Raw genomic sequence first — 12479 nt, forward strand, 5'->3', positions numbered from 1 at the left:
CTAGTAAAACCAGAATGCATGATTTGTTTCTGGACGTATGAATTACGTGTCTTTATTGCCTTTGCTGAACGACTTGTGTACTAGCTAGAATTATCTTCACAACCATCTTGTATCAAATTTATTGTGTGCTATATTTCATGCTATATGTAAAATAAGCGGTATTGTAAGTTTGTAAAATATTGTGTAAAAGTTTGAACGCGAAATATTATTATAATCAGTTTTTCATATAGAATTGTAGTAGTTGAATTGTATATTAGCTACTAAGTATGAACTTAACGGGTAGGTACTACCCGAATTTAAACTTATAAAACGCTAATATGAAGAAAAAGCTTTTATAAATGAGTTCATATTATGCTACGAAATACTATTAACTACTCTTAATATTCTGTATGATTAACTTGTTCCATTTGACTATTTTGAAGGAAATGGCACCGACTACTCGACACACCGTGAATATGAATGAAGAGGAATTCCGTACTTTTCTAGCTTCAAACATAGCCGCAGTACAGGCTGCGCTACATACCAACAATAACCTTGGATCTAGCAGTACAGGAAATCGTGTAGGATGCACCTACAAAGAATTCACTGCCTGCAAACCTTTGGAATTTGATGGAACCGAAGGACCGATCGGATTGAAACGGTGGACCGAGAAGGTCGAATCGGTGTTTGCCATAAGTAAGTGTACTGAAGAGGACAAAGTGAAGTACGCTACGCATACCTTCACAGGTTCTGCGTTAACATGGTGGAATACCTATCTAGAGCAAGTGGGACAAGACGATGCGTACGCACTACCGTGGTCAGCATTCAAGCACTTGATGAACGAGAAGTACCGTCCCAGAACCGAGGTCAATAAGCTCAAGATAGAACTTAGAGGGTTACGAACCCAAGGATTTGATATTACCACGTACGAAAGACGATTCACAGAATTGTGCCTATTGTGTCCGGGAGCATTCGAAGATGAGGAAGAGAAGATCGACGTGTTTGTGAAAGGATTACCGGAAAGAATCCAAGAAGATATAAGTTCACACGAGCCCGCCTCCATACAACAGGCATGTAGAATGGCTCACAAACTAGTGAACCAGATTGAAGAAAGAATTAAAGAACAGACTGCTGAAGAGGCCAATGTGAAGCAAGTCAAAAGAAAGTGGGAGGAAAACGGTGATAAGAATCACCAATACAACAACAACAGCAATTACAACAATAATCGCAACAATTATCCCAACAATCGCAACATCAATCGCAACTACAACAAACGGCCCAACAACAACAACAACAACAACAGCAACTACAACAATCATCCCAACAACAATAATAACCGCAACAACAACAACAATCAGAAGCAGCTATGCCAAAGGTGTGAAAAGTATCACTCGGGGTTCTGCACCAAATTTTGCAACAAGTGTAAAAGGAATGGTCATAGCGCGGCGAAGTGTGAGGTCTACGGACCAGGGGTTAATAGAACGAAAGGAACAAATGGTGTCGGAACGAGTAATGGCGGAGCAAGTAGTGTCGGAGCAAGTTATGCCAATGTAGTTTGTTATAAATGTGGAAAACCGGGCCACATTATTAGAAATTACCCGAACCAGGAGAACACGAATGGACAAGGCCGCGGAAGAGTTTTCAATATTAATGCGGCAGAGGCACAGGAAGACCCGGAGCTTGTTACGGGTACGTTTCTTATTGACAATAAATCTGCTTACGTTTTATTTGATTCGGGTGCGGATAGAAGCTATATGAGTAGAGATTTTTGTGCTAAATTAAGTTGTCCATTGACGCCTTTGGATAGTAAATTTTTACTCGAATTAGCAAATGGTAAATTAATTTCAGCAGATAATATATGTCGGAATCGAGAAATTAAACTGGTTAGTGAAACATTTAAGATTGACTTGATACCAGTAGAGTTAGGGAGTTTTGATGTGATAATCGGTATGGACTGGTTGAAAGAAGTGAAAGCAGAGATCGTTTGTTACAAAAATGCAATTCGCATTATACGAGAAAAAGGAAAACCCTTAATGGTGTACGGAGAAAAGGGCAACATGAAGCTACATCTTATTAGTAATTTGAAGGCATAAAAACTAATAAGAAAAGGTTGCTATGCTGTTCTAGCACACGTCGAGAAAGTACAAACTGAAGAAAAGAGCATCAATGATGTTCCCGTCGCAAAAGAATTTCCCGATGTATTTCCGAAAGAATTACCCGGACTACCCCCACATCGATCCGTTGAATTTCAAATAGATCTTGTACCAGGAGCTGCACCAATAGCTCGTGCTCCTTACAGACTCGCACCTAGCGAGATGAAAGAATTGCAAAGCCAATTACAAGAACTTTTAGAGCGTGGTTTCATTCGACCAAGCACATCACCGTGGGGAGCTCCTGTTTTGTTTGTCAAGAAGAAAGATGGTACATTCAGGTTGTGTATCGACTACCGAGAGTTGAACAAACTTACCATCAAGAACCGCTACCCACTACCGAGAATCGACAACTTATTTGATCAACTACAAGGCTCGTCTGTTTATTCAAAGATTGACTTACGTTCCGGGTATCATCAAATGCGGGTGAAAGAAGATGATATTCCAAAGACTGCTTTCAGAACACGTTACGGTCATTACGAGTTTATGGTCATGCCGTTTGGTTTAACTAATGCACCAGCTGTGTTCATGGACCTTATGAACCGAGTGTGTGGACCATACCTTGACAAGTTTGTCATTGTTTTCATTGATGACATACTTATTTACTCAAAGAATAACCAAGAACACGGTGAACATTTGAGAAAGGTGTTAGAAGTATTGAGGAAGGAAGAATTGTACGCTAAATTTTCAAAGTGTGCATTTTGGTTGGAAGAAGTTCAATTCCTCGGTCACATAGTGAACAAAAAAGGTATTAAGGTGGATCCGACAAAGATAGAAACTGTTGAAAAGTGGGAAACCCCGAAAACTCCGAAACACATACGCCAGTTTTTAGGACTAGCTGGTTACTACAGAAGGTTCATCCAAGACTTTTCCAGAATAACAAAACCCTTGACTGCATTAACGCATAAAGGGAAGAAATTTAAATGGAATGATGAACAAGAGAAAGCGTTTTAGTTATTGAAGAAAAAACTAACTACGACACCTATATTGTCATTGCCTGAAGGGAATGATGATTTTGTGATTTATTGTGACGCATCAAAGCAAGGTCTCGGTTGTGTATTAATGCAACGAACGAAGGTGATTGCTTATGCGTCTAGACAATTGAAGATTCACGAACAAAATTATACGACGCATGATTTGGAATTAGGCGCGGTTGTTTTTGCATTAAAGACTTGGAGGCACTACTTATATGGGGTCAAAAGTATTATATATACCGACCACAAAAGTCTTCAACACATATTTAATCAGAAATAACTGAATATGAGGCAGCGTAGGTGGATTGAATTATTGAATGATTACGACTTTGAGATTCGTTACCACCCAGGGAAGGCAAGTGTGGTAGCCGATGCCTTGAGCAGGAAGGACAGAGAACCCATTCGAGTAAAATCTATGAATATAATGATTCATAATAACCTTACTACTCAAATAAAGGAGGCGCAACAAGGAGTTTTAAAAAAAGGGAAATTTAAAGGATGAAATACCCAAAGGATCGGAGAAGCATCTTAATATTCGGGAAGACGAAACCCGGTATAGGGCTGAAAGGATTTGGGTACCAAAATTTGGAGATATGAGAGAAATGGTACTTAGAGAAGCTCATAAAACCAGATACTCAATACATCCTGGAATGGGGAAGATGTACAAGGATCTCAAGAAACATTTTTGGTGGTCGGGTATGAAAGCCGATGTTACTAAATACGTAGGAGAATGTTTGACGTGTTCTAAGGTCAAAGCTGAGCATCAGAAACCATCAGGTCTACTTCAACAACCCGAAATCCCAGAATGGAAATGGGAAAACATTACCATGGATTTCATCACTAAATTGCCAAGGACTGCAAGTGGTTTTGATGCTATTTGGGTAATAGTTGATCGTCTCACCAAATCAGCACACTTTCTGCCAATAAGAGAAGATGACAAGATGGAGAAGTTAGCACGACTGTATTTGAAGAAAGTCGTCTCCAGACATGGAATACCAATCTCTATTATCTTTGATAGGGATGGCAGATTTATTTCAAGATTCTGGCAGACATTACAGCAAGCATTAGGAACTCGTCTAGACATGAGTACTGCCTATCATCCACAAACTGATGGGCAGAGCGAAAGGATGATACAAACGCTTGAAGACATGCTACGAGCATGTGTTATTGATTTCGAAAACAGTTGGGATCGACATCTACCGTTAGCAGAATTTTCCTACAACAACAGCTACCATTCAAGCATTGAGATGGCGCTGTTTGAAGCACTTTATGGTAGAAAGTGCAGGTCTCTGATTTATTGGAGTGAAGTGGGGGATAGACAGATTACGGGTCCGGAGATTATACAAGAAACTACCGAGAAGATCATCCTAATTCAACAACGGTTGAAAACCGCCCAATATCGACAAAAGAGCTACGCTGACATTAAAAGAAAAGATATAGAATTTGAAATTGGAGAGATGGTCATGCTTAAAGTTGCACCTTGGAAAGGCGTTGTTCGATTTGGTAAACGAGGGAAATTAAATCCAAGGTATATTGGACCATTCAAGATTATTGATCGTGTCGGACCAGTAGCTTACCGACTTGAGTTACCTCAACAACTCGCGGCTGTACATAACACTTTCCACGTTTCGAATTTGAAGAAATGTTTTGCTAAAGAAGATCTCAATATCCCGTTAGATGAAATCCAAATCAACGAAAAACTCCAATTCATCGAAGAACCCGTCGAAATAATGGATCGTGAGGTTAAAAGACTTAAGCAAAACAAGATACCAATTGTTAAGGTTTGATGGAATGCTCGTAGAGGACCCGAGTTCACCTGGGAGCGTGAAGATCAGATGAAGAAGAAATACCCGCATCTATTTCCAGAAGATTCGTCAACACCTTCAATAGCTTAAAATTACGGGACGAAATTTATTTAACGGGTAGGTACTGTAGTGACCCGAACTTTTCCATGTTTATATATATTAATTGAGATTGATATTTACATGATTAAATGTTTCCAACATGTTAAGCAATCAAACTTGTTAAGACTTGATTAATTGAAATATGTTTCATATAGACAATTGACCACCCAAGTTGATCGGTGATTCACGAACGTTAAAACTTGTAAAAACTATATGATGACATATATATGGATATATATATAGTTAACATGATACTATGATAAGTAAACATATCATTAAGTATATTAACAATGAACTACATATGTAAAAACAAGACTACTAACTTAATGATTTTTAAACGAGACATATATGTAACGATTATCGTTGTAAAGACATTTAATGTATATATATCATATTAAGAGATATTCATACATGATAATATCATGATAATATAATAATTTAAAATCTCATTTGATATTATAAACATTGGGTTAACAACATTTAACAAGATCGTTAACCTAAAGGTTTCAAAACAACACTTACATGTAACGACTAACGATGACTTAACGACTCAGTTAAAATGTATATACATGTAGTATTTTAATATGTATTTATACACTTTTGAAAGACTTCAATACACTTATCAAAATACTTCTACTTAACAAAAATGCTTACAATTACATCCTCGTTCAGTTTCATCAACAATTCTACTCGGATGCACACGTATTCGTACCGTACAATACACAGCTTTTAGATGTATGTACTATTGGTATATACACTCTAATGATCAGCTCTTAGTAGCCCATGTGAGTCACCTAACACATGTGGGAACCATCATTTGGCAACTAGCATGAAATATCTCATAAAATTACAAAAATATGAGTAATCATTCATGACTTATTTACATGAAAACAAAATTACATATCCTTTATATCTAATCCATACACCAACGACCAAAAACACCTAAAAACACTTTCATTCTTCAATTTTATTCATCTAATTGATCTCTCTCAAGTTCTATCTTCAAGTTCTAAGTGTTCTTCATATATTCTACAAGTTCTAGTTACATAAAATCAAGAATACTTTCAAGTTTGCTAGCTCACTTCCAATCTTGTAAGGTGATCATCCAACCTCAAGAAATCTTTGTTTCTTACAGTAGGATATTATTCTAATACAAGGTAATAATCATATTCAAACTTTGGTTCAATTTCTATAACTATAACAATCTTATTTCAAGTGATGATCTTACTTGAACTTATTTTCGTGTCATGATTCTGCTACAAGAACTTCGAGCCATCCAAGGATCCGTTGAAGCTAGATCCATTTTTCTATTTTCCAGTAGGTTTATCCAAGGAACTTAAGTTAGTAATGATTTTCATAACATCATTCGATTCATACATATAAAGCTATCTTATTCGAAGGTTTAAACTTGTAATCACTAGAACATAGTTTAGTTAATTCTAAACTTGTTCGCAAACAAAAGTTAATCCTTCTAACTTAACTTTTAAAATCAACTAAACACATGTTCTATATCTATATGATATGCTAACTTAATGATTTAAAACCTGGAAACACGAAAAACACCGTAAAACCGGATTTACGCCGTCGTAGTAACACCGCGGGCTGTTTTGGGTTAGTTAATTAAAAACTATGATAAACTTTGATTTAAAAGTTGTTATTCTGAGAAAATGATTTTTATTATGAACATGAAACTATATCCAAAAATAATGGTTAAACTCAAAGTGAAAGTATGTTTTCTAAAATGGTCATCTAGACGTCGTTCTTTCGACTGAAATGACTACCTTTACAAAAACGACTTGTAACTTATTTTTCCGACTATAAACCTATACTTTTTCTGTTTAGATTCATAAAATAGAGTTCAATATGAAACCATAGCAATTTGATTCACTCAAAACGGATTTAAAATGAAGAAGTTATGGGTAAAACAAGATTGGATAATTTTTCTCATTTTAGCTACGTGAAAATTGGTAACAAATCTATTCCAACCATAACTTAATCAACTTGTATTGTATATTATGTAATCTTGAGATACCATAGACACGTATACAATGTTTCGACCTATCATGTCGACACATCTATATATATTTCGGAACAACCATAGACACTCTATATGTGAATGTTGGAGTTAGCTATACAGGGTTGAGGTTGATTCCAAAATATATATAGTTTGAGTTGTGATCAATACTGATATACGTATACACTGGGTTGTGGATTGATTCAAGATAATATTTATCGATTTATTTATGTACATCTAACTGTGGACAACTAGTTGTAGGTTACTAACGAGGACAGCTGACTTAATAAACTTAAAACATCAAAATATATTAAAAGTGTTGTAAATATATTTTGAACATACTTTGATATATATGTATATATTGTTATAGGTTCGTGAATCAACCAGTGGCCAAGTCTTACTTCCCGACGAAGTAAAAATCTGTGAAAGTGAGTTATAGTCCCACTTTTAAAATCTAATATTTTTGGGATGAGAATACATGCAGGTTTTATAAATGATTTACAAAATAGACACAAGTACGTGAAACTACATTCTATGGTTGAATTATCGAAATCGAATATGCCCCTTTTTATTAAGTCTGGTAATCTAAGAATTAGGGAACAGACACCCTAATTGACGCGAATCCTAAAGATAGATCTATTGGGTCTAACAAACCCCATCCAAAGTACCGGATGCTTTAGTACTTCGAAATTTATATCATATCCGAAGGGTGTCCCGGAATGATGGGGATATTCTTATATATACATCTTGTTAATGTCGGTTACCAGGTGTTCACCATATGAATGATTTTTATCTCTATGTATGGGATGTGTATTGAAATATGAAATCTTGTGGTCTATTATTATGATTTGATATATATAGGTTAAACCTATAACTCACCAACATTTTTGTTGACGTTTTAAGCATGTTTATTCTCAGGTGATTATTAAGAGCTTCCGCTGTCGCATACTTAAATAAGGACGAGATTTGGAGTCCATGCTTGTATGATATTGTGTAAAAACTGCATTCAAGAAACTTATTTTGTTGTAACATATTTGTATTGTAAACCATTATGTAATTGTCGTGTGTAAACAGGATATTTTAGATTATCATTATTTGATAATCTATGTAAAGTTTTTTTAAACCTTTATTGATGAAATAAAGGTTATGGTTTGTTTTAAAATGAATGCAGTCTTTGAAAAACGTCTCATATAGAGGTCAAAACCTCGCAACGAAATCAATTAATATGGAACGTTTTTAATCAATAAGAACGGGACATTTCATCAGTATCCCTTACTGTTTCCATATGTAGAGGATGGGTACGGGACTGATGTGTATCATCGAGGAGTTGATGCAGAAACCGATTTCGGTCATATTAAGTTAACACTTAGAGAGTTTTTTGCATACCGATTACAAGCCCGGGTGGGAGAAACGTACCTGATTTTGTTGTCAAAAAAGTTGTTGCAACAGTTTATTGTTGATGCTTACACTATGGTCGAGAACACACGGTTGAACTACATCCTAAATAACCAAAAGATTTTACGCGTATCTCCGTGTTCAGATTTGTACGATGCACAGGAGTCTGGTCACCAAGAAGCTTCTAACATTGGTAATAGGGTGATATTACCGTCCAGTTTCACTGGTGGTGCAAGGTATTTACAACAAAATTATATGGATGCAATGGCAATCGTTAGAGCTTACTGACATCCTGATCTGTTTATAACATTCACCTGCAATCCAAAATGGCCAGAAATTTTGCGTTTCTTATCTGAGTATAATTTAAATCCAGAAGACAGGCCAGACATCAGCACACGTGTTTTTAAAATCAAGCTAGATTCTCTTATGCGTAAGTTCAGGGTTGAAAAAATATTTGGTAAAGTTGTGGCAGGTAAACGTTCTTATTATACTTATTAAATAAATTATTCATGTAGCCTAATATATATGAGTTCATAAAGCGCTTTCAATTGTGTAACACCCCGTTTTTCCCCGTACATGATTTATAAGTGTATTTTGTATGTACGATAGGCGTATGAAGGGTTCGGGACATGTTCGGGTGTTAAAGTCTTATACGCGAGAGAAGGGCTCAGGTCGAGCTTTGTGTCGCGGCGCGACAAAGGAGGCTGCGGCGCGGCAATGAACTGAAGTTGAGATCAGAAGTACGACAAAGAATGATCCCAGACCCAGTTATAGGTCGCGGCGCGACAAAGAGGGCCGCGGCGCGGCGTTTCGAAGAAATCCAGACCAGAAGTTTGTTTAAAAGTGATCCCAGTTCAAGGCAATCGTCGCGGCGCGACGAATTAGGCCGCGGCGTGGAAAATGGTGCGAGCTGGCACCAGATTCTTGTAAATTTAAATGAAGTTCAAGGGCAAATTGGTCATTTCACGATTGAGCCAGATGGGGATCTAAAATCTGGTCCACCCATTTCATTTCTTATTTTCTTTTTCCTTTTCTTTCATTTTCTCTCAAGAAACTCAAATACCCCAAGTGTTTCAAGTGGGATTTTGGAAAGGAAGAAGCGGGTTTTGATCTTTGGCGTAGTTGACAAGTGTGTTATCCTCGTTCTTAGCTACACGGTGATACTAGTGGTAAGCTCTAACTCCGAAATTCATTTTCGTGTTCATCATTCAAGTTTAGGGCTTTTGATTGTATGATTCATAGGTGAAACCCATTTAGTTGTTAATTGAAGGTTAACACCAAGATTCGGGTTTATTGTTGTTAATGTCGGGTTGGTGTGCAAGTTTATGCTTGTAAGACTTGTAAAATATGGTGTTAGAACATAATCACTAGTTGATTGTGATTATGGGTGTTTTGGGCGAGATTTGACTTAGTCAAATTGGAAGTAAGTGCAAATGGGTTAATATTGCACTTAATGGTGTTTTGGGTATAAGCTAGAATGTTTAGCTTATTTGTTTGTAAATTACTTAGGTGATTTGCATTTGGACGATTTGGAGCTCAAGCGGGATTGCTTTTCAAGTAATCGAAGTGAGTGGAATATTTATACGCCTATGTATATAATTTGGTTGCTTGCGTTCGACGTGGTAAGTGACATCCGTTAGGATTCACTTTTCGTGGACCACATTTGAGTTGGGAAAATATAGTGAGTGATATCCGTGTGGATAGCTCTTCATTGGCTATATTCGTTTTGTGTATGTGGCGAGTGATAAATGTTTGACCTATCGCTCTTTGTCGGCCACGTGTGTATGTGTGTGTTTGGAATGTGGGGAGTGATTTCTGTAAGGAATGACTCTTTGTCGACCACAAATGGAGGTGAGGCATGTGACGAGTGATAAATGTTTGACCTATCGCTCTTCGTCGGTTACATGTTAGTATTGGTTATGTAGCGAGTGATTAATGTTTGATCTATCACTCTTCGTCGGCTACATGTGTGCGTTTGGATATGTGACGAGTGGTTAATGTTTGACCTATCACTCTTCGTCGGTCACATGTGTATATTTTGTTTTGTGGCGAGTGATTAACGTTTGACCTATCGCTCTTCGTCGGCCACATGTGTGTATGGGTAAGTGGTGAGTGTTATCCGTTTAGGGATTCGCTCTTCGTTGGCCACTTATCGTGGGATGGTAAGCGGTTTCGCTTTTCGTCGGCCATCCTTGTGATTGAGGTAAGTGTTAACATTTCGGTTGCACTTTTCGTCGGCCTCATGGTGCGTAGTGGTGAGTGGTTAACGTATTTGACCTACCGCTCTTCGTCGACCACGTACGTGTTGCGATGGGTGGTGAGTGGTTAACGTATTTGACCTACCGCTCTTCGTCGGCCACCATCGAGTCGAATGTCGACATTGTGTATATTGGGTTGTGTATGTTCTACTAGCATTGTACGTATGATTATTCGTGTATTCGTTTATTCGTTTATTGTGGTATGCTAATGATATGGTGTTGTTGTGTAGGTGTATGCAAGTAATTGGATTATGTATGTATGCGTATAAGTATTGCATTCACTAAGCATTAGCTTACCCTCTCGTTGTTTACATTTTTATAGGTTCGCATGCTTGGCGGCTCGGGTAAGCTTGGGGGTGAGAGATCTTGGCTAGGTTGCTTTAGAAGATCTTGCTTTTGGACTCGATTAGGATTTGGGTAGCATAGTCCCAAATCACCATGCTCGGGTTATGTTTTAAATAACATATTATTGTATTAAGGAGTTTAAATTATTAATGTATGTTTTAAGTTCGTTGAACTTACTTCGGTAACAAATATGTTTTGGAAATTGTGTATTGGGACCTAAAGTATTATTTAACGCGTATTAAAAGGAAAAATTTTTATGGGCCGGTTTTAATACGGGTTGGGTTGTTTCAAATTGCTACATATGTGCAGAATTATACAGGATAGAATTCCAAAAGGGTGGTCTACCACATGCTCACATTTGCTTATTTCTGGATAAAACAGATCATGTTCCAGGACCTGACGATGTTGACAACTTTATTACTGCAGAATTACCGGACAAAAATGTTGACCCTGATTTATATTCAATTGTATCGGAGTTCATGATTCATGGTCCGTGTGGACCAAACCATAAACACAGTCCGTGTATGACAAAGAAGGGACAATGTTCGAAGCATTTTCCGAAGGATTTTCATTCCGAAACTCATTTTGATGGTGACGGTTATCCTCGATATAAAATACGTGATGATGGTAATTTTGTTGTGAAAGGAACCACTAACCTCGACAACCGGTTAGTTGTATATATTTATGATTTAAAATTTTAATTGAACACATTTATAATATTATTTCAACATATATGTGGCATAAAAAACTTCAATCAATCATTTATGATACTCCAAATGCGAATACCTTTCAATATTCGAGATTCTAATCTTTATAAAGTAAACATTTCTTTTATTTATTTCATACATTGATAAAAATTGTAATTAAAAAAATATCCCTTATTGATGCACATTATATATATCCAATAAATTGTATATATATGGACATATAATTTATCTGTATTACTGTAATTTATGCAACATATATTGTAGATTTCATTAATTCTTATAATATGTTATATTATCATCTTTTATCTCATTACATGTTCCTTACATTATTTGTCATATACTTTTTTATTTATCAATGTAGGTATGTTGTACCTTACAACAAGCAACTACTGAAACAATATCAAGCACATATCAATGTTGAGTGGTGCAACCAGATTGAATCAATAAAATATCTATTTAAGTACATTAATAAGGGTCCTGATAGGATTACAATTTCAATACAAGATTCTAATGCTAAAAAATCACATGCGAGAGATTCTAACAGTAAAGATGAGATTGCAACTTATTATAGTTGTCGTTACTTATCTTCATGTGAGGCATCTTGGCGTTTGTTCAATTTTGATATTGTTCACAGAACACCTGCAGTTTATAGGCTCCAGTTTCATTTGCCGAATCATGAACCAATATATTACGACAACGATGAAGTTGTCGAGAATGTCCTTTTAAAGCCAAGTGTTGGTACATCGTAGTTCA

At 36.6% G+C, this 12479-nt stretch overlaps 1 protein-coding gene across 1 annotated transcript in view; it reads left to right on the forward strand.

Moving 5' to 3' along the window:
* Window positions 1-12475, forward strand: part of LOC139868544 (uncharacterized) — a 28005-nt gene extending 15530 nt beyond the window's left edge. Inside the window, exons 6-9 of the mRNA XM_071856880.1 lie at window positions 8313-8652; window positions 8797-8888; window positions 11401-11686; window positions 12088-12475. Of these exons, the coding sequence (XP_071712981.1) occupies window positions 8313-8652; window positions 8797-8888; window positions 11401-11686; window positions 12088-12475 (1106 nt within the window). The remainder of the gene's footprint in view (window positions 1-8312; window positions 8653-8796; window positions 8889-11400; window positions 11687-12087) is intronic.
* Window positions 12476-12479: the final 4 nt, after the last annotated feature.

This window comes from Rutidosis leptorrhynchoides, chromosome 9 (genome assembly GCF_046630445.1).
Source record: "Rutidosis leptorrhynchoides isolate AG116_Rl617_1_P2 chromosome 9, CSIRO_AGI_Rlap_v1, whole genome shotgun sequence".
Classification (NCBI taxonomy): Eukaryota; Viridiplantae; Streptophyta; class Magnoliopsida; order Asterales; family Asteraceae; genus Rutidosis; species Rutidosis leptorrhynchoides.